At 39.8% G+C, this 23,933-nt stretch overlaps 1 protein-coding gene across 1 annotated transcript; it reads right to left on the bottom strand.

Annotated features, from left to right (window-relative positions):
* Positions 1–11,343: 11,343 nt before the first annotated feature.
* Positions 11,344–23,336, bottom strand: NDUFAF4 (NADH:ubiquinone oxidoreductase complex assembly factor 4). Its single transcript, XM_040239147.1, has 3 exons — positions 23,069–23,336; positions 22,122–22,225; positions 11,344–13,288 (listed from the first exon to the last, which is right to left on the bottom strand). The coding sequence occupies exons 1-3, from the start codon at positions 23,202–23,204 to the stop codon at positions 13,001–13,003; spliced, it is 528 nt and encodes a 175-aa protein (XP_040095081.1). The 5' UTR covers positions 23,205–23,336; the 3' UTR covers positions 11,344–13,000.
* Between the last annotated feature and the right edge of the window lie 597 nt (positions 23,337–23,933).

Genomic DNA, 23,933 nt, shown 5'->3' with positions numbered 1-23,933 from the left:
AATATCATAATCCTTTTCTTACTTTTCCAGTATTCTTAAGTGTATTCATTATGTGTGGAAAACGTACCAGCATCACAGACAGAGGTAACGTGATAGCCAAGGCCATTTACTAAAAGTGAGATCTGGTAAAAGATGCTGAAGCCTATTTCCCTCCCCTCAAAGCAAATCTTCTACCACTCCTTCCTTGCTAGGTCTCCTCTCCCTTTATCATCAGAACAACCAACTGAGCTGCCATAATTAACATAAGATGTTGTCAAGAGAGGAGAGAATTTCTGGTGCATATCTTTAGGAATCTCATTTAGGGAGCTGACCTTTCTTTTCTGAGCCCTTGAGATGGCTGAATATGAAGGTCCAGTTAATCAGCATTTGAAACCTGTATCAGCATCTCATCACCAAGGATACTATGCAGGACCATGTGTGTGTACCTCAAAGGCCAGCACTGATTCACCAAAGATGTGGCAAACAGCAAGGCTGCAAAGACTCTCAAGACAGAGCGTGATGTTAGAGAAGCTCTAGCAATACAGGATAGTCGAGGTCCTCTAAATCTGTGAAAATAAAGAAACCAGTTCTCCTTAGAGGGACAGAAGCGATGTAGGAGAAAAGAATATAAGGCAAACTACTGACCCATACTCAATAAATACATAAACCCTGGGTAAAATGAGTATTTCCAGTCTTTATACATTATTCCCTCTCTCTACACTAAAAAAAAAGAAGTGCAAGTGTTAGTTGCTTCAGTGATGTCTGACTCTTTGCAACCCCATGGACTGTAGCCCACTAGGCTCCTCTGTCTATGGGATTCTCCAGGCAAGAATACTGGAAGTGGGTTGCCACTCCTTTCTCAAGAGGATCTTCCCGACCCAGGCATGAGAACCCAGGTCTCCTGCATCACAAGCAGGTTCTTAACCATCTGAGCCACCAGGAAAAGCTTTCCTCCAAATTCCTAGCTCTCCTTTTATGTGCAGCCCAATAACCATTTCTCCTGTTAAGATTCATTATGGCATATCACTTCACTCTGCAATTTATCTTTATGGGAATCCTTACTGTAGGTCATATTTGTTTCCAGCCTCAAAGTTAAAGAGTCTTGCTTGTGTGCTGAGCATGACAAGTAGAATCTAGGTATGGTGATGGTAAAGCAACCCACAACCCCACTGTGGTCAAGGCCAGGGCTTTGGACCAGGACTTGCATCTGGGATAGGCCCTCCCCCATCGACTTACAACATGACTGACAATCAAGTAGATACTTAGCACTCTAACATCCAGTTTTCTCACCTGTGACCTGGGGATAATAATTTTTTTAAAGCTACCATAAAGACTTCCCTGGTGGTCCAGTGGTTAAGACTCTACACTTCCAAAGCAGGACGTACAGTTTCCACCCCTAGCTAGGGAACTAAGATCCCGCATGCCTCGTGGTGTAGCAGAGGGAAAAAAAAGTCTATCATATAGAGTAACTGGGAGGATAAAATGCAATAAGAAATGTAAAGTACTTACCACTGTGTCCAATAAATAATAAACACTGTAAATATATGCCACAAAAATATTCTTATCAACATTAGCATGATGAACTCAGTGGTTCACATATTTGTAGTACTATGCAAAGGAATATCCCCTGGAGAAGGGCATGGCAAACCACTCCAGTATTCTTGCCTGGAGAATCTCATGGACAGAGGAGCCTGGCAGGCTACAGTCCATGGGGTCCTAAAGAGTTGGACATGACTGAAGTGACTTAACATGCATGTACAAAAGAATAAGGGCTTCCCACATGGTGCTAGTGGTAAAGAACACACATGCCAATGCAGGAGATACAAGACACGTGGGTTCGATCCCTGGGTCAGGAAGATCTCTTGGAGAAGGGCATGGTAACCCACTCCAGTATTCTTGCTTGGAGAATCCCATGGACAGAGGAGTCTCGCAGGCTACAGTCAAAAATCCATAGGGTCACAAAGAATTGGACAGGAATGAAGCAACTTAGCATGCATGCACAAAGGAATAAAACATTTTACTTTGGGGTTTCCTACAGATTATTTCATAAAAATTTACCATCATTAGAGTTAGACTGAAAGCTCCCTAATCAAGCTGACAAAATTGGTAAATTCACTAAGAGTCACTAATGATACTTTTAAGGAATTCCTTGCAGTCTGATGGTTAGGACTCAGCACTTCCACTATTGGGGATCAACCCCTGGTTGGGGAACTAAAACCCTGTAAACTGCAGCACAGCTAAAAATATTTTTTTTCTTTAAAGGCATGCAGTTTTTCTCTCTTAAATTCACAGGATAAGCAAAGATATGTAAACATACACATTTTTTAAATAGAAGTAGTGTTAGAGAAAAAATATTCACACTTTTGTAATTAGCATAATCTCAAATACATAGTAATATATTAAGTCTGTAAAGAAAATTTTAGTTTTAAAAGAAATTTATTCTCCAGAACAAGTTAAATGTGTCCAAAAGTTTGCTCAGCAAACTATCATTTTCTTTCTTCTTAGAAATCACTTTTATTTAAATGGTCTGCTTCTGTCCAGTACTGGCAAATAATAAAAATCCCAAGTGATAGAGTCTGATTATATTACACTAAGTATCAAGTTAAATAATTAAGAATTAATATTCTTTCTAATGTCTTTTATCTCATCAGTTCAGTTCAGTTCAGTCGCTCAGTTGTGTCCGACTCTTTGTGACCCCATGAATCGCATCACGCCAGGCCTCCCTGTCCATCACCAACTCCAGGAGTTCACTCAGACTCACGTCCATTGAGTCAGTGATGCCATCCAGCCATCTCATCCTCTGTCGTCCCCTTCTCCTCCTGCCCCCAATCCCTCCCAGCATCAGAGTCTTTTCCAATGAGTCAACTCTTTGCATGAGGTGGCCAAAGTATTGGAGTTTCAGCTTCAGCATCATTCCTTCCAAAGAAATCCCAGGGCTGATCTCCTTCAGAATGGACTGGTTGGATCTCCTTGCAGTCCAAGGGACTCTCAAGAGTCTTCTCCAACACCACAGTTCAAAAGCATCAATTCTTCGGCACTCAGCCTCTCTCATAACTCATCACAAATCAAGTTTGGCATTCCTCTTAAATTAATATTCTTTTACAGAATTCTCTTTCCTTTTAATTAATTAAACTCTCAATTAGTAAAACAACTTTATTTTACTTATAAACTGTATTGTCATTTCTGAAAAAAATTCAAAATTATGAAAAATGTTTATAAATGTGGAAACAGATATGAAGTAGGAAGGATTTATATTTACAAAGATATAAATACAATAATAATGTGAAAAAGAATTATCACAGGCCCCAAAACCATTTTTTAATCATTATCACAGTTATGGTAGAGAAATATAAAAATGATACATTGCTATGATAAGGGATTTTTGTTTTATTCTGAAGTTTACAAAAATTAGACATTTTATTTATTTTGATATATTCTCACAGTTAAATTGTAGGGGAATTTCATTGCTGGGGGAATGAAATTGAGAATGTTTAAGTAACTTCCCACTAAGTAGTAGAAGCTGACACTTGAACACAGGTATACCTTGCTAATATGCTAAATAACCTCTAGTTCACATATGAACAATTAATAAGGGCATTCCATACAGAGTGTAAATATTTTCAAAGCACTAGAATGCAATTAAATGCCTTAAGCCTAAAACTAGAACCATTACTAATTTTATTTCTGATGACAAGAGAGACTCTTACAGTGTTTCCAGATCACCTTTAGGAAACTAAGTAATATTACAATGTAGGTCCAATACTGCATGGTGAATTGGGGAACCAGGACCCTGAATTCCTAAACTCTGCTTTGAATTGTTTGACTTTAAACCGTGAACCTGCAAAATGAAGGCAATGGACCCAATTCTGGCGAAAATACCATCCAATGCGATAGGATGCTTCAGTGGACTGAAGTCCCCACTATCATTAATAGAAACGTGCATTCTAAACTGCTGCATAAACCAATTTGAACTTTATGCAATGCAAAATACACCAGTTTGAATTATGTCCTTAAAAAATAATTATATGCAACTAAAATCTGACATAGGTTGCTGTTACTGGTTGAATTATGTTTCCTCAAACTTCATTTGTTGAAGTCCTAACACCAAATACCTCCATATGTGACTATATTTGGTGTAGTGGTGGTTATAGTGGTAGCTTAGTCGCTAAGTCGTGTCTGACTCTTGCAAGGCCCATGGATTGTAGACCACCTGGCTCCTCTGTCCATGGATTCTCCAGGCAAGAATACAGGAGTGGGTTGCCGTTTCCTCCTCCAGAGAATTTTCCGGACCGAGGGATCGAACTCGCATCTCCTGGACTACAGGCGGATTCTTTACTGCTGAGCCATTAAGACAGGGCCATTCAGAGTGGGCCCTAATCCAATGAGACTGATGTTCCTATAAGAGGTGATCAGGACTCAGAGAGGCACAGAGGAAAAACCTTGTGAAGACATGGGGAGAGGATGGCTCCCTTCAAGCCAAGCAGACAGGACTCAGGAGAAACAGCCATGACAACACTTTGCTCCCAGACCTCTAGAATCTAGAACTAGGAGAAAGGTGTGTTTGTTTCAGCCACCAAGTGTGTGGTACCCTGTTATGACAACCCTAGAAAATGAATACAGTTGGTTCTTCTATAGCAGCTATATAATCAAAGCATTCCAATATACATAAATACTGTATGCAGGTCAGGAAGCAACAGTTAGAACTGGACATCAAACAACAGACTGGTTCCAAATAGGAACAGGAGTACGTCAAGGCTGTATATTGTCATCCTGCTTATTTAACTTACATGCAGAGTACATCATGAGAAATGCTGGGCTGGAAGAAGCACAAGCTGGAATCAAGATTGCCGGGAGAAATATCAATAACCTCAGATATGCAGATGACACCACACCACCCCTATGGCAGAAAGTGAAGAGGAACTAAAAAGCCTCTTGATGAAAGTGAAAGAGGAGAGTGAAAAAGTTGGCTTAAAGCTCAATATTCAGGAAACTAAGATCATGGCATCTGGTCCCATCACTTCATGGCAGATAGATGGGGAAACAGCAGAAACAGTAGCTGACTTTATTTTTGGGGGCTCCAAAATCACTGCAGATGGTGATTGCAGCCATGAAATTAAAAGACACTTGCTCCTTGGAAGAAAAGTTATAACCAACCTAGACAGCATATTAAAAAACAGAGACATTACTTTGCCAACAGAGGTCCATGTAGTCAAGGTTATGGTTTTTCCAGTGGTCATGTATGGATGTGAGAGTTGGACTATAAAGAAAGCTGAGCGGGGAAGAATTGATGCTTTTGAACTGTGGTGTTGGAGAAGACTCTTGAGAGTCCCTTGGACTTCAAGGAGATCCAACCAGTCCATCCTAAAGGAGATCAGTCCTGGGTGTTCATTGGAAGGACTGATGTTGAAGCTGAAACTCCAATACTTTGGTCACTTGATGCGGTCAGCTCAAAAGAGCTGACTCATTTGAAGAGACCCTGATGCTGGGAAAGATTGAGGGCAGGAGGAGAAGGGGATGACAGAGGATGAGATGGTGGGATGGCATCATCGATTCGATGGACATGGATTTGGGTAGATTCTGGGAATTGGTGATGGACAGGGAGGCCTGGCGTGCTGTGTAGTTCATGGGGTCACAAAGAGTTGGACGTGACTGAGTGACTGAACTGAACTGAACTGAGTAGAAGGAACACTAGGAATCTAATGAAATGTGAAGATCTGAGAAGTCATATCTTCTCCATAAACATTAAAATAATCCTTCTCACAACAGCCCACTCAGCACAAAAGCCCTCTAGTGAGCACTGCAGAAAGGGTGAGCCTGCGCTGCATCAGCCACAGCAGTGTTCTGCAAGGAGAAAATAAAAATGGAAACAGTAACTACCAGCATAAGGAAATAGAAAGCACACAAAAGGCACATGCTTTCAATAACCTCTCAAGAAATGTGAAAGTATGTTACGGGGAGTGAAAGACCTCCTGTTTGCACAGCCACCAAATCTACCACCCACATCAATGGACTGGCCTCTCTGGAACCTTAATTTTTTGACTAGCTAATTACTTTTGTATGATTTTCCCCTTCATTTTCCTTGAGACAGTAGCATTAAGACAAATAAACCTTGCTCAGCAGGGTTCTCATCTCTTTCCTATGCATTTTATTTATAATTATTAGGGCACTTATTAAATTCTGCCCTATAGTTAGAGGGATTTGTACACTTCTCTTATTCCAACAGGAAGCAAGGACTTCATTCATTCCTTGTCATAACTCTTACCTCTACCTATGTCAGAGACTTGCACCCAATTAACACTCAAGTAATATTTATCAAACGGAAGTGAACTGATTTACCATTCGATAAACCACTGAAGTGTTATTTTGCCTTTTAGGTCATAGACAAATAGTACCTCAGTAGGAAATTGAGTACAGAAGACTGTGTTCACACCAAAAGTCATGAGAAATGAGTTTAGAGAGATTAAGCAGGCATGGAGCTCCTTAAAATTCAAGGAACTTGCATTTTATCCTAGGGGTGATGAAATGAATTTAAAGCAGGGGAACAACAGTTTCACATTTGCATTTTTTAAGAAAAATGAGTCTGGGTGTCAGTTGGAAAATGAATTATAGTCATGATGGAGGTTAGAAGCTGCAGGCAGGCCTGAATTAAAGAACAGTCAAGAGAGGTCTGAGTGTTTGGGTCTTTGTATGGGAGACAAGTGAAATCATTGTCAAATCAACCAAAGTACAACCAGGCAACATATATAGATGAAGATTTAAGACTTTTTGTTATTACTGAAATATTAAGCATATTACACTGAAGTATGTAAAATGCTTTATTTTGAAATGAATGGCTTGATCTTGATGTTTTTGCACATAGGTATATACTAATGCAATGTCCACCCAGATCAAAATAGAGAATACTTCAAGTAGCTCTCATTCCCTTTCCTAATCAATAACTTATTAATTACAAGGGAAAAAATAGTAATTTTACAGAGAAAATATGGCAGATACCACCTTAACCAAGCTGTCAAAGTTAACATCATCCAAATGACAAACTGACATTATGCACTTCCAGATATGATGCACTGCAAAGGGCAAAGATGACAACAAATTCTTTGGCACTCTCCCATTGGGAGGTATGGCCAGTGCGCCCTTCCCCTGAATCCTTACCCATGCTCCCTACCCATGCTCTGTGACTGCTCTGACAAAAGAAGTAATGCTCTGACAGTTTCTGACAATTCTACTTTCTTTGTGCTGTAATATTTGCTTTTGGGACCCAGTCAGCCACCATGCTATAAGAAGCCCATGCCACATAGAGAGCTTGCCTACAGATGTGCAGATCCAGTCTTAGCTGAATTCTCAGTCAACAACCAGCAACAGCTGCCTGCCATGTGTGTGGGCCACCTTGGATGTTTCGCTCAGGTCAGCCTTCAGATGACACCAGTTCCCACTGTAATTACACGAGAAATCACAAGGGAAAACTGCCCAGCTGAGCTCCAACACTCTGCAAAACCCTGGAAGATAATAAGGAATTGTTTGGTTTTTTTTTAAGCTGTTAGTTTGTTTTTTAATATAGTCATTTATTTGCCTGTGCTAGGTCTTGGTTGCAGCACATGGAATATTCACTGAGGAATGTGGAATCTTTAGTTCTGGCATATGAACTCTTAGTTGTGGCATACAGAATCTAGTTCCCTGACCAGGTATTGAACTCAGGCCCCCTGCATTGGGAGCGTGGGGTCTCAGCCACTGGACCACAATGGAAGTCCCTAAGCTGCTATATTCTGAGATGATTTGTTGTAGAGCTATGGATAACTGAAAGAGTGGCTAACATCGTAAAACCGTAAGCTCCATGGGGTTATCTTCCCTGTGTTCCTAGCTTCTAGAACAGTGCCTGGCACACAGTTAAATAGAAAACTAAATATCTACGGTGATGAATAAACAAATAAATAATCAGCAATATTACTGATTTGAGGAAATGATATGAAAAGCCACTTCTCTATTCAACACTATGAAGCAAAGGTGAAATGTTTGTCTTCTCTCGCCTTAATAAATTACTTGAGCAAGCAAAGTTTTTAAAAAAATCATGCTATTAATCTTAGATCTACATTCAGAAGTGGGTCATCCATTTGACCTACCTAAAAGTGGGTCCTTTAAAAAATAGAATGTGCAACCTAAGTATTTAATAAAGATCTCATTAAGGATGCTGTTTTAAAGGCTTTAGAATCTCTTAAAATCTTTTATCTCACCTTTTGTTATTCCTCCTGAAGCACCATGGTCAGCAACAAAAGGAAAAGATGTAACAAGAATAACCAAAGAGAAGGAAAGGTGCTCATTTGCTTTGGTGACGTTGTGATATAAGTGTTTTTTCATTTCTAAGTACCTTATCTGAACCAAAAGCATCAGTGTGGACCAACACTAGGGACAGGAAGGCTGAAATAGAAATGATTGTATAACAAATAGATAATAGCCTGAAGCACAGAGTTCGTAAGAGTTGAATATTCTATGCAGGACTTTCCCCACAGTAATAGTAATTTAAGTAATATATAAGTAATATTAAGTTTAATATTAAAATAAATAAATATATAAGGTAATATTAAATTTAAGTAATATAATATAATATATAGTAACATAGTACAAATATAGCCCATTTATACTATTTCTTAATTGAATAATTGAAAAGCAGCTTCTGTTTACGTACTCACCAATTCATAAAAATTTACATGGAACCATATGCCATATATTGAAAAAAGCAAGGTAAAAGGAAACTACAACTTAAATCTTACAGAAAAACATACTATTGTGTAATAAGCATCACTGAAAAATGAAACTATAATTATAAAATAAAATAATCTTCATTACATATTTCATTTAAATTATTATTTGCATTATTATACCTTCCTAGAAATGCAAAAAGGCATTTAAAGAAAAATCTGGCTATAATATTTCTCATACATAAAGTATACTAAAATAGCAAATTTGCTCAAAATCATTTTAAGTGGAATTTTTATGACAAAACATACATGTATTAAATTTAATCATTACTTATTCTTTTGAAAAAAAGAAAAAGGCCTGAGGCTTATTTTACAAATGAATCAAATACTACTTATTTTTTCCCTTAGTAGCCCCACTGTTTCCAGATGTGAATGTCAGTAACGAATCCTATTCGTAAATACTTTTATTTTCCTTAGAACTAGAAGCAGAGTTCATTGTCATTCACATGGCATTGTTGCAGCTCTCTTCTTTAAAAATGCACCTTTCCAAAGGTTATATTCTCTCAAATAACCAAGAAATCTTTCTGCTCCTCAAGACCACACTGCTATTTCCTCTCATCTCAGGAATTACTTCTCAACATCCAAGTACTAGCTTACCTCATTTTGACTGAATTCTTATCTCCAAATTATTCATCTTTATAGTAACCTACCCATTGCCTTTTTCCTCACAGGAAGTAAGAAGAATCAATTTGGATGTTACCTGCTATGTACTTCACAACATTAATACATTAAAACTTATAGAACCTCTTCTCTGCTCAGGATTCTGTTCTTCTAACTCCTACAGTTCTTCCCAAGACACAGTTCTATTGTCGGAGTGCAGACAATGGCAAAGAAAAGCCACAGAATTAGTCACCTAAATGCGCTGAAGGTAAAGCTTTGAGTTTTTAACATATGGACTTAGATCTAAGAGCTTCTGTTATTTCACCATTTCTCCTAACAAGTAACTCAGTTCTATTATAAAATTCCTAAAGAAGAAGAAATGGAGTAGCCACATCAACAAATGGGCAGTCCTCTCAAAAGATGTAATGGTCTGTCAAGACAAGTAAGCTAGAGTGGCTTTAAAGTGATGAGCTATATAATGAGTAATGGCTATTTAAGGTGAATAAAATCATTTTAATCCTTTGTATTCATTTCTTATATATTTTCAGCTTGTACCCAATAAGCTGTCTTTAAGCTCAGCCCCAATTCAGGGCACTTTGTGCCACTTCAGTTCAATCCCTGTAGGTATGAGTACAGAAGCGTCATCATACTAACCTAAACCTCTAGGGCCCCACCCCATTTCCTTGGGATTATGGGTGTTTTAGAGCACAGAGTAGATGTGGAGGAGGGGATGTCCATGCATAAGCATTAGTTGGGACCAAGAAAAGGCTTCTGGCACAGACAGGAGCCACTCCTGATTGGCTAATGGTGAGCTGCTAAATGTTGACCGTGTGGAGCTAAGGGGACTGCAGCCAGATCACAGGTGGCCAAGCTCTCCATTCGTGCCTTTTCACCATATCTCCTAGCTTGTCCAAGACGTTCCAGTTTATGCCTATTGTCCTGATGTAACTGGTGTCCTCTTCACTCTCGAGGGTCTCAGTTTGAGCAATAAATTATATGGTGACCCTATTTATGGCAGAACTTTGCCAAATCCGCCCAGCTGGGCAGCTTTTCTGTGTCAGCTTCCTAGATCCTAGTTCTGCTCATCCTATGATTGACCTCCCTGTGTCTTCCCCAACCCTGCTAACCACAAACCTCCAGGAATTATTCCCTTCTTCCTTTTTCATGCCCCATAAAATTACCCTCCTATCTCCTATCCCTTTTCTTCTTTCATAGGAAACTTTAGACCCAGACAATGTTGATATTTAAAATGCACAGATGGTCAGTGCAGCACACTGGTCATTAAGTATTTTTAAAACATCCCTGATCCAGAGCTCATCAACAAAGTCACTCAGCCTTACTAAAGCAGTCTACCACAGCAGAGAAGGCCCAGATGTGTATTTTTCCAGAGGTCCAGAGAAGATTCTCATACTCAGAGCACTGAGTAGTCCTGGCTTCACACAGCCCAGGCACCTTGCATGCCATCGCACTTAATTTTTATAATCCCACAGAGAAACAATGAAGATAGTGCTGCGGTCAGGGGCACAAGGTTTTGAAAATAACTTATTAGAATTTAAATCTGGGTTCCAACATTTGTTAGGCCATCTTTTATAGATCCCTGTACTTCAATTTTCCTTGTAAAATATAGTAACAGTACTTATCCTCCTACCAATGGTAAATATTAAGCAAGTTAATACATGTAAAGCACCTACATCAATGCCTAGTACAGTAATTGCTTTAAAGATGCGAGCAAGTATTACCTGTTTTACAATTGAGGACACTGCCAACATCACGTGGCTAGAAGTGATGCTGAGATCTACATCCAGATTTTCTGAATCTCAACTCCATGCCATCTGTGACACCACTACTACCCAACCCTCTCCTACACATAATACAAAGCAGTAATAGGCTAATCAATGATATGGGAAGGACTTTATCATGCAACACTACATAACCACAGCCGTATTTACGGCTACCTATCCACAGTGTAGATCTGAATAGTGAAGACGGCTCAGAAACAGCATTACCATGATTGAAGTACCAGTATTGACCTTTATTTGGTAAAGAAAAACAGTTTTGATGATTTACCAGAGTTTTAAAATACAATTTTATAGACAGAATTCTTGTTTTCTTAAAAAAAAAGTTTTGAACCAAATATGGTCTAGTTATAGTTTATTCATATAATGAAACTACATCTGAACACAGCTTAAAACTCTCCCATCTCCATCAGTTTTTCTCTTCTCAGCATTACAAAGGCCTCATTCCATCATCAAGCTTAATTCCTCAGCACCTTCCGTATTATTTCCAGGGGAAATCCCTGGGAAGAAGGGGATGCCTGTCTTCCCTCAGAAAAACACTGATAACTTGAAATTTTTCTTACCACATTCTGAGTATTCCCACAGCTCACAGGAAAAATATACCACTAGGACTTTAAAATCCTAAATTCTGGGCCTGACTATGTCATAAACTACAGAATAATCTTAACTAGGTCAGGAAACTTCCTCAGGCTTCTCATCTCAACTGCAAAAATTCAAGTCGAATTTGTTCCATTCTTTGTAGTTATTATGCATCTTCGCAGTAAACTTTTGACTTAATAAAGCAGCATTATATTCATTTTACAGAGGAAACAATCTCAAAGAGGTTATGCAATCTACCCAAACTCCCAGAGGTAGTAATATGACAGAGCTAAACTTATACAGTCTTGCTGAAGACCGTAGTACTGGCTAACGCTGTGCTCCTAAGTTTGTTAAATGATCGAGACAGCAATTTTCCAAGTCTTTTCCAGTGATCACACATTATATTTCTGCTTGTAATTTTTTATCTCTTTTTTCAGCCAGTATTTAAATCGGAAAAAAATACATGTATTTGATCACCAAATTCAATTTACCATGGTTCTTTAACTATGCTTTAAAATTATCTTGTACTTATACATTAAGTCCACAGAAAACTTATTTTTTTTTCAGAGAATTTCTACTGCCTGCCTCTCTGAAAGCTTTTGGACTTACCTGTTTGGTTGTCAAAGCAGAGGCTGACAAAATTTTATAAACACCAATTCTTGCTTGTATTTTTAAAAAGTTATTTTATATGTAAAATTCATTCAAAACAAAGTAAGGCTCCACTAGTTCTTTTTCCCTGGAACAGTAATAAAAATATATTTTCTACTGTTTTGTATCCAGTCTCCTGTCTGCCATTATTCAGGAAACACCGTTATTGGACCTCAACGTGAAGCGTCCCTTTCCTCAACAAAAAAAAATTCACAGTCTTAAAAGTCAGGAAAACTCTTCCTTTCACTATTCCACAGGAAGAATAAACCAGCCACTTACACTGGAAGATGCAGCTCTGAATGTTAAACAAAGGATTCAGGATATTTCCCAAGAGGTTACACAACCAATTGAAAAGCTGATGATCGATTTGCTTACAATACAGTAACTTTTATTTACAGTAAATTTATACATGTGCTGATTAGTCATGCTGATATTACATAAGAACACAAACTAAACGAAAATTTAAAAGAGAGAAAAGTCAATCCTATCAGCCATCCTGAAAATTCAAAAGAGTTCATAAATAGCAAGCTCTCACAAGGAGGTAGCTCAACACAACTGGTAATTTATATAATTTAACATGCTACAAATGAAGAAAATAAACAAGACATGGGGATGAGGACAGGAAAAGTCCTGTCAAGATTCTCTTCATTTTGATTCTATTGTTTTCTTGCCTTCAGGGGGGAAGATTTTGACTTCAAAGGTCACAAAGTATTTGAGAAGGGAATTTACATCTTGCTGTTCTAGATGGTATTCTTCAGCAATTTTCTTAGCAGTCCATGTGTCTGGATAAAGTTTATGATTATTGAGAAGTGTCAATGCCTCTACAATGGAAATTTTGCCTTTGGGAATGTTCTTAACGTTCATCATGTCAAACTGATGGTCTTTCGCCAACCTGAACTCCTTAGGCTTCTGACGTGTTGCGGCATCCTTTCCCTAGTAAAAAAGACAAAAACCAAAAAACAGGCTTTTAGGATGAGCACAAAGATTTGACATCTACTTTCGTGCCTTGAATCTCTATTTTTCTTCTTCAAACAAATATTACCCATGCTTCTCCAAACTACATTTTCTCTTCATGATGAGTCTTAGTTTCATGGCGCTTTTGCCATATCACCATTTCACAACCATAGTTCAATCATTAGGTAGAAATCAATCAAATAGATACCATCCACTCAGCACATTATTTCATATATATTAAAAGAATAACAAGTTGGTTGGAAAAAATAAACTGCTTTAGAAGGGCAGAATCCTGATGCTGCTCTAACAGCTTACCTGACAATCTTCATTCTTTTTCCTAGTTTTGTATTCAAATTCAGTTCAATCGCTTAGTCGTGTCCAACTCTTTGCAATTCCTTGGACTGCAGCACGCCAAGCCTCCCTGTCCATCACCACCTCCCGGAGTTTACTCAAACTCATGTTCATTGAATCGGTGATGCCATCCAACCATCTCATCCTCAGTCATCCCTGTCTCCCCCTGCCTTCAATCTTTACCAGCATCAGGGTCTTTTCCAGGGAGTCAACTCTTCGCATCAGGTGGCCAAAGTACTGGAGCTTCAGCTTCAACATCAGTCTTTCCAGTGAATATTCAGCACTGATCTCCTTACAGTCCAAGGAACTCTCAAGAGTCTTCTCCAACACCACAATTCAAAACCATCAATTCTTCCCCGCTCAGTTTTCTTTATAGTCCAACTCTCACATCCATACATGACCACTGGAAAAACCATAGCCTTGACTACATGGACCTTTGTTGGCAAAGTAATGTCTCTGCTTTTTAACATGCTGTCTAGGAAGGTCATAACTTTTCTTCCAAGGAGTAAATGTCTTTTAATTTCATGGCTGCAGTCACCATCTGAAGTGATTTTGAAGCCCCCCAAAATAGTCTGCCACTGTTTCACATTTCTCTATCTATTTGCCATGAAGTGATGGGACCAGATGCCATGATCTTCATTTTCTGAATGTTGAGCCTTAAGCCAACTTCTTCACTCTTCTCTTTCACTTTCATCAAGAGGCTCTTTAGTTCTTCATTTTCTGCCATAAGGGTGGTATCATCTGCATATCTGAGATTATTGATATTTCTCCCAGCAATCTTGATTCCAGCTTGTGCTTCTTCCAGCCCAGCGTTTCTCATGATGTACTTTGCATATAAGATAAATAAGCAAGGTAATAATATACAGCCTTGATGTACTCCTTCTCCTATTTGGAACCAGTCTGCTGTTCCACTCCCAGTTCTAACTGTGGCTTCCTGACCTGCATACAGGTTTTCTCAAGAGGCAGGTCAGGTGGTCTGGTATTCCCATCTCCTTCAGAATTTTCCAGTTTATTGTGATTCACACAGTTAAAGGCTTTGGCATAGTCAATAAAGCAGAAATAGATGTTTTTCTGAACTCTCTTGCTTTTTCGATGATCCAACAGATGTTGGGAATTTTATCTCTGGTTCCTCTGCCTTTTCTAAATCCAGCTTGAACATCTGGAAGTACATGGTTCACGTATTGTTGAAGCTTGGCTTGGAGAATTCTGAGCATTACTTTACTAGCATGTGAGATGAGTGCAATTGTGCGGTAGTTTGAGCATTCTTTGGCATTGCCTTTCTGTGGGATTGGAATGAAAACTGACCTTTTCCAGTCCTGTGGCCACTGCTGAGTTTTCCAAAATTTGCTGGCATATTCAGTGCAACACTTTCACAGCATCTTTTAGGATTTGAAATAGCTCAACTAGAATTCCATCACCTCCACTAGCTTTGTTCATAGTGATGCTTCCTAATGCCCACTTGACTTCACATTCCAGGATGTCTGGCTGTAGGTGAGTGATCACACCATAGTGATTATCCAGGTCATGAAGATCTTTTTTGTACAAGTCTTCTGTGTATTCTTCCCACCTCTTCTTAATATCTTCTGCTTCTACTAGGTCCGTACAATTTCTGTCCTTTATCGAGCCCATCTTTGCCTGAAATGTTCCCTTCGTATCTCTAATTTTCTTGAAGAGATCTCTAGTTTTTCCCACTCTATTGTTTTCCTCTATTTTCTGGTGGCCTACAGTGCACGGGGTGGCAAAGAGTTGGACATGACTGAGCAACTTCACTTTCACTTTCACTAAGGAAGGCTTTCTTATCTCTCCTTGCTATTCTTTGGAACTCTACATTCAAACGGGTATATCTTTCTTTTTCTCCTTTGCTTTTCGCTTCTCTTCTTTTCTCAGCTATTTGTAAGGCCTCCTCAGAGAGCCATTTTGCTTTTTTGCATTTCTTTTCCACGGGGATGGTCTTGATCCCTGTCTCCTGTACAATGTCACAAACCTCTCTCCATAGTTCATCAGGCACTCTATCAGATCTAGTCCCTTAAATCTATTTCTCATTTCCACTGTATAATTGTTAGGGATTTGATTGAGGTCATACCTGAATGGTCTAGTGATTTTCCCTAATTCCTTTTATTTAAGTGTGAATTTGGCAATAAGGAGTTCATGATCTGAACCACAGTCAGGTCCCAGTCTTGTTTTTGCTAACTGTATAGAGCTTCTCCATCTTTGGCTGCAAAGAATATAATCAATCTGATTTGGTGTTGACCATCTGGTGATGTCCATGTGTAGAGTCTTCTCTTGTGTTGTTGGAAGAGGGTGTTTGTTATGACCAGTGCATTTTCTTGGCAGAACTCTATGAGCCTTTGCCCTGCATCATTCTGTACTCCCAGGCCAAATATGCCTATTATTCCAGGTATTTCATGATTCCTACTTTTGCATTCCAGTCCCCTATGATGAAGAGGACATACTTTTTTGGTGTTAGTTCTAGAAGGTATTGTAGGTCTTCATAGAACTGTTCAACATCAGCTCTTTCAGCACTACTGGTTGGGACATAGACTTGGATTACAGTGATATCGAATGGTTTGCCTTGGAAATGAACAGAGATCATTCTGTCGTTTTTGAGACTGCATCCAAGTACTGCATTTCAGACTCTTTTGTTGACTATGATGGCCACTCCATTTCTTCTAAGGGATTCTTGCCCACAGTAGGAGATATAATGGTCATCTGAGTTAAAATTCACCCATTCCAGTCCATTTTATTTCACTGATTCTTAAAATGTCGATGTTCACTCTTGCCATCACCTGTTTGATCGCTTCCAATTTGTCTTGATTCATGGGCCTAACATTCCAGGTTCCTATGCAATATTGCTCTTTACAGCATCGGATTTATATTATGTGCCTCCAAACACCTTGAGTGAATTCAAATGTTGCTAGAGATCTTGCCTCTTCAGAGGAAATGAAATAATGCCTCCAAGACCTCAACAAATATAAATAAAACCACCTATCCACACCCATCTTTCCAACTGTCTGAACCAAGCTTAATCCTCGGGTTTGTGCTCTGTATTTCATTCCTCTATCAGCTACATCAACTACAGCCCCCTGCCCCTTTACTTTTCCTTTCAAACGTGCCCTGCCACTACTGCTTTTTGCTAGAAATATGAAAGTGCCCTGGCTGGTGCATAAATAAATTAAAGAAAAAGAAAGTGCCCTAGTCACCAACTTTTACAAACACTCATCAAACCCAACAACAACTCTTTTATGACCAGTTTCCTTCTTTTCAGTTCAGCTTTAAAAAATAGTACTTGTGATCTCAAATCCAGAGGATTATATCTTAATCCAGAGGATATTTTTTAAGCAAACACTGCTGACCACTCCCACATACGCACAACTATTTTTTCTTTGGTTTCCATACCACCTCTCCTAGTGTTCCATCTGTCTCTGCAGTGGTTCCCTCCTTGTGGTCTATTTCACTTCAGCTACTCTGTAAACGTTAGGATGCCCCCAAGTTCTGGCCCAGGCCCTCTTCTCACTCTACACATTCCCCCCAAGCAATTCCACCACCCCCTTATTATTATTATCCACACATCAATGGCTCTCATATATGGTCTCAAACCTTGACCTTTCTCCTGACTTTCAGATCCCAATTCCCAACTGACTAACTACATTGTTACTTGATAACCTATAAGTACCTCAAAGATCAACTTGTCTAAAGCTGAACTTGTCCCTTTCTCTGAAAATACAATTTTGTCCCCAAATTCTCTAGCTCAGGGACCAACTCTACCCACCTCCCATAGCCCACTTCAAAACTCAAAGTTTCTCTTATGTTATATTTGACATTTCCCTCTCCTCACTCATTACAACCAATCAATGACCAAATCCTGCTCATGCTTCTAAGTCCCTTTCAAACCTGTTCACTTCTTTCCCAGTCACTAATTACCCTTGTCCAAGCCAATGTCTCTTACAGGAACTACTGCAAAAGCCTGGTTTCCTCTTAACTGGATAAAATGCCTTTCCCTCCCTCCCTCCCAGCCCACCCTCAAAACTGCCCTCAGAATGAAGCAAATCCGAAGTCACTCTTCCACAGGAAACTCTTCAATGACTTCCAACTGCCTTCAGGATAAAACTCAAATTCCTTAGCAAGACAAATAACCTTCATGATTTGGCACGAACAAAGCTAGTGGAGGTGATGGAATTCCAGTTGAGCTGTTTCAAATCCTGAAAGATGATGCTGTGAAAGTGCTGCCCTCAATATGCCAGCAAATTCGGAAAACTCAGCAGTAGGCAAAGGACTGGAAAAGGTCAGTTTTCATTCCAATCCCAAAGAAAGGAAATGACAAAGAATGCTCAAACTACCACACAATTGCACTCATCTCACATGCTAGTGAAGTAATGCTCATAATTCTCCAAGCCAGGCTTCAGCAATACGTGAACCGTGACCTTCCTGATGTTCAAGCTGGTTTTAGAAAAAGCAGAGGAACCAGAGATCAAATTGCCAACATGCGCTGGATCATGGAAAAGGCAAGAAAGTTTCAGAAAACATCTATTTCTGCTTTACTGACCATGCCAAACCCTTTGACTGTGTGGATCATAATATACTATGGAAAATTCTGAAAGAGATGGGAATACCAGACCACCTGACCTGCCTCTTGAGAAATGTGTATGCAGGTCAGGAAGCAACAGTTAGAACTGGACATGGAACAACAGACTGGTTCCAAATAGGAAAAGGAGTACGTCAAGGCTGTATATTGTCACCCTGCTTATTTAACTTATATGCAGAGTACATCATGAGAAACGCTGGACTGGAAGAAACACAAGCTGGAATCAAGATTGCCAGGAGAAATATCCATAACCTCAGATATGCAGATGACACCACCCTTATGGCAGAAAGTGAAGAGGAACTAAAAAGCCTCTTGATGAAAGTGAAAGAGGAGAGTGAAAAAGTTGGCTTAAAGCTCAACATTCAGAAAACGAAGATCATGGCATCTGGTCCCATCACTTCATGGGAAACAGATGGGGAAAAAGTGGAAACAGTGTCAGACTTTATTTTTTTGGGCTCCAAAATCACTGCAGATGGTGATTGCAGCCATGAAATTAAAAGACGCTTACTCCTTGGAAGAAAAGTTATGACCAACCTAGATAGCATATTCAAAAGCAGAGACATTACTTTGCCGACTAAGGTCCGACTAGTCAAGGCTATGGTTTTTCCAGTAGTCATGTATGGATGTGAGAGTTGGACTGTGAAGAAGGCTTAGCGCTGAAGAATTGATGCTTTTGAACATCAGTTGGAGTTGGAGAAGACTCTTGAGAGTCCCTTGGACTGCAAGGAGATCCAACCAGTCCATTCTGAAGGAGATCAGCCCTGGGATTTCTTTGGAAGGAATGATGCTAAAGCTGAAACTCCAATACTTTGGCCACCTCATGCAAAGAGTTGACTCACTGGAAAAGACTTTGATGCTGGGAGGAATTGGGGGCAGGAGGAGAAAGGGACGACAGAGGATGAGATGGCTGGATGGCATCACGGACTCGATGGACATGAATCTGAGTGAACTCCGGGAGTTGGTGATGGACAGGGAGGCCTGGCGTGCTGCGATTCATGAGGTCGCAAAGAGTCGGACACGACTGAACGACTGAAATGAACTGAACTGAACTTTCTACCCCACCCCATTTCATCGACCCAGATTCATCCCTCATAGTTTCTTCTAACTGTGGGTGTGTGCATTCTCAATTGCTCAGTTGTGTCCAACTCTTTGCAACCCCACCAGGCTCCTCTATCCATCGGACTTCCCAGGCAAAAATTCTGGAGCAGGTTGCCCCTGCCTCCTCCCTCCAGGGGATCTTCCCCACCCAGGTAATGAAGCCAAGTGTCCTGCAGCTCCTGCACGGACAGATCCCTGACCACTGAGCTACCAGCTCCCGACTATACTGAACTCTAAAGGCACCACACACTCTCTTACCTTCATATCATAACTCTGGCCTGAAACACTCCTAACAACTTTTTCACTTTCCAAAAACTCAAGTTTCCCTTATCTTCCTAGCTCTGTATCTTCCTACCACCTAATATATACTTTTTTTTAAATCCAGTTTTCCCTTCTGATTATATTAAATACTAAAATTAATATTATGACACTGAAAAAATCTGATAAATTCAACATCCTCTTTTAATTAAAAAAAACTCTTAGCAAATTAAAAATAGAATAAAACATCCTGTGATAGAAGTATTTTTCAATCAGACCAAATCACTTTATTTTAATTAATTACAGGCACCCTATGCAAGGAAAGAACAGAACAGAATAATAGACACAGTAAGAGGAGAATTAAGTATAAACACTAGAAAGAGAGAAAATTGTAATTCCATTCCAATGAGAATATCTTTAGAAAAATATAAAAGAAACAACTGAAAAACAAAGAGAAATAATAACCTAGCAAAGCAGGTACCTGAAATACAAAAATCACTTTTTTGTGTGACATATTAGCAATAAATAGTTAAAAACTTAGGGAGAAAAGAGATCCCATAGTAACAATCTTCCCTCTACCCTTCAAAGACTCAATAAAACAAAAATGTAACTTCTCTTCAATTAATCTATAAATTCCAATTCAATTACACTCAAAATCAAAATAGGACTTTTCAAGAACCTGTTCATATGGGTAAAAAATGTGTGGCAAGAGCCAAAGAACTTCTGAAAAGAAAGATAGATGATCATAACAGGTAACAAGATACTTTACAACGTTTTATTAATTAAAATAGTATAATTCTAGTGTAGACATAGAAAAATAAATAGAACTGATGAATCCATTAAGACTTATAAGTGTATGTATTAGCATCTTAAATGAGTGGGAAAAGGACTGGGTTATTCAATAAATTATATTTAGACAACTGACCATCCAGTTGAAAAGTTCTCCCTGAACAAAAACTTTATTTAATGCCAAATAAAGATTTTAACATAAAATATATAATCATAAAAGTACTGAGAAAATATAGAAGACTGTCTTTATGTTAGACTGAGTCCATACAATGAAAGACAAAAAGGCTAATATATTTCACAAAATTTTGAATAGCAATAGATAAAAAGTCGGACAAAAATACATTATTTGACATATGATAGCCACAGCATCATTGATGTCTAAAGACATCACAAATCATTAAGAAAATTATGAACTGCCCAAAAGAAAGAGACAAACATAAATAGGCACTTCAACCTTTTCTTTACTATCACTTGCCCATGAGTCTTTTCAGATTTTTTCCTAATACCCCTCCAAGAAATTTTACCACCACCGTGTATCTCCTAAATATTATATTTACATTCCTATATTTTATACATAAGAAGTATTAGATGGTTTTTGTTCCCCAAGAGTTAATTTTAGAATGAATAAGTACATGTGAGAGAAACAATACCAAAGTATTATCCAACACCTGTCTAAAGATAACATAAAGAACACAAAATCAACTCCTATATATTTGTGTGTGTGTGTGTGAACATCTGATAACCAAACCCTGTAACTGTTGTTGTAAAAAGTTACAAACCTTATTTTACATGCGTTTTCTCTTCCCTACTTAAAATTATTCTAATAATTATTAACATATCTGTGCAGTTTATTGCCTATCTACAGAGAAAGACACTGGAGAATTTTAGACCGAAAAGGGAATGGCCACTGGCACTTCCCTCTCCATTAATCAAACTCTTCTCCCTGCTTAGAAGCTTCCTGCCCCCATGAACTCATCTGGCTAACGCCCAGCCGTTGTTTAGGCCACTTCCTCAGAAACCATCCCTGGTCCTTCTGTCTCAAACAGCTCCCTCTGATATGTACCTCCCTCAATTATGTACCTGCAGCTGCTCATTTGTTTCATGCCTGTGTCCCTCACAACACTATAAGCACTGTGAGAGCAAGGACTAGAACTGCTGTGTTCATCACTGTACACAGAGCACTTGTGCCTGATATTTACATACAGGTTCCCACTCCCAGTTTATTCTGTGATCTCCATATTTTTACAAATCCTATCTGAATATTTTCTTAAAAAACAAACAAAAAGCCCACCAACAACACAACACTAAAAAATGTTCTGATATCAGAACATACCTCAAACCACTGAAGGAAGAGAAAATAGTATTAAAGCTCTCTCTTGGTGTCATTCAAATGTCATTCCAGTGACCAACTGTCATTTGGTAGAAGTTCCCTACCAAATCCTATAAATTCTGAAATAACAGAGGTGCATTCAACTAATACTTTCACAACTCTGTTACTTATTTTTTCACAAGTCTTTTAGATTTCAATAAATATCCAATGAACAGAGGCATCTGTGTCTTGCTTAGACCTCTGTGCTTCAACTTTACCAAAGCTCTGCATTCTGGTTCAGAAGCACACTGACACTTTTACACTTCCAGAGCCTTCACTCTCTTTTACTATTTGCCACACTTCTCTACGTGATTCTCCTGGAGCTCCAAGGAGTTATATATTTACTTAGTGAAAACACACATTACCTGCGACGATGACACGGGATCTTGGGAATCAACATACACGTCTTTTAGTAATGACAGCAGTTTGTCATCTTTCCTATCAATTTCTCCCTTAATTTCTGGATGGCCTAAGGAAAGAAAAAGAATGTTACAACTGTAAAGCCAAAGAAAATTTCCTAAAAGATCCTAACACTTAACACAAAACAGTCACTTTTTTTCCCAAAAAACTTTAAAATTTTTATTTTGTGTTGGGGTATAGCGGATTAACAATACTGTGGTAGTTTCAGGTGAACAGGAAAGGGACTCAAGCCATACATATACTTGTATCCATTCTCCCCCAAATCCCCCTATCCAGGCTGGCACGTAATATTGAGCAGAATTCCATGTGCTATACAATAGGTCCTTGTTGGTTACCCATTTAAAATACAGCAGCGTGTACATGACCTTCCCAAAGTACCTAACTATCCCTTACACGGCCCCACCTCGCCGGGCAACCGTAAGTTCGTTTTCTAAATCTTTGTGAGTTGCTTTCTGTTTAAGACAGTCCCTTCATTTTTTGCTTAATCAACATTCACTCGAACACAATAGGACGTGTTTTAAATGTAACTCATAAGGCTAGGTCAAGTTCGGTGTCCAGTGTTCTGCGAAGATCTCTAGAGAGTTCTCTTGCATACGATTCCTTCTGATTTTGATTCCTTGTATCATGCTGCAAAGTATTAAAGCCGGCGAGGGCGGGGTCAGCATGGGCAGACGCCAACACTTCCAAGACTACGAAGTAGGCGGAGCCGCCGACTCCGCGGGAGCAAGGAGACAGTCTCAATGTCACCAGCCCGGTGGCGCCACCTTCCCGAGTTCGGCTGACCCGGGTGACTGCAGCTGACCCCGGTCACCCCCACCACTGCACCAAGGTCCACCACTCAACCCACACCCGGAGACCGAGCGCCGGCCCGAGGCGCCCCGGCACCACTTACTGCTCATCTGCTCTCGCAGGAGGTTTTTGGTGGAGGGGTGCCTGGGAGCGGGGGAAGGCTTCATTCTGCTGATTTCCCGTTCCGCCCGATTCTCTAGGTTGAAATTCCTGACTGCGCGAGCCACCGCAGCCCCCATGTCTTCACAACATGATGCTCTAAGTTACACCACACGTGGTTAAACACCCGCGCGGGCGACCTCCGGGACACACCGGAGCATGCGCACGTCTGCGGGTGACCCGCGCTGGAGCTCAAAACGTGCGCTAAATGCGTGCGATTCGCCCCCTAGCGGTCGGGAGGGCACACGCCGCGTCTCCACCCAGAGTATCTCAAGGGGAGCAAGCACCTCCCTCTGGGGCGGAGACATGCTCCCACCTGCGGCTGCTTCCGGCGATTTGGGGCGGGACTTAGGGCTTGGGCACAAGTTTTTTTTTTACGCTTTACAGCCTGGTGGAGTCCGGCAGGAAGCTTTAAAACAATTTTCTTGTCGGGTTTTCCCCCAGGTTTTCTGATTTAATCCCTCTCGAGTGAGGCCTGGCGTTGGTTCAAGTTCCTCTGCTGCTGCTGCTGCTAAGTCGCTTCAGTCGTGTCCGACTCTGTGCGACTCCATAAAAGGCAGCTCACCAGGGTCCCCCGTCTCTGGGATTCTCCAGGCAAGAATACTGGAGTGGGTTCCCCACGTGATCCCAAAGTTGCAGGCTGAGAATCAAAGTCTAAGCAAATTGACCTTGAGTCTTTTCACAGGTCGGTGCAACCAGAGAGGAAGCCAATAAAAATTGAATTGATGGCTAAAGGAAGGTTCTAAAATAGCCCTTTCCCCCTTTTGTGAAAGGAAAATAGTGAAAGTTTCGATGAATATTTGTTTCCT

This window comes from Oryx dammah, unplaced genomic scaffold (assembly GCF_014754425.2).
Source record: "Oryx dammah isolate SB20612 unplaced genomic scaffold, SCBI_Odam_1.1 HiC_scaffold_4, whole genome shotgun sequence".
Classification (NCBI taxonomy): Eukaryota; Metazoa; Chordata; class Mammalia; order Artiodactyla; family Bovidae; genus Oryx; species Oryx dammah.
This window is presented reverse-complemented; position numbering and strand designations above follow the sequence as displayed.

Bases quoted from the DNA above. Each gene is read 5' to 3' on its own strand.
- NDUFAF4 (XM_040239147.1), bottom strand. From the start codon at position 23,204: ATGGGGGCTGCGGTGGCTCGCGCAGTCAGGAATTTCAACCTAGAGAAT. The intron at 22,226-23,068 runs GTAAGTGGTGCC...TTCTTTCCTTAG, and splicing joins CCTGCGAGAGCAGATGAGCA to GCCATCCAGAAATTAAGGGA. The intron at 13,289-22,121 runs GTAATGTGTGTT...CTTTTTTACTAG, and splicing joins ATCCCGTGTCATCGTCGCAG to GGAAAGGATGCCGCAACACG.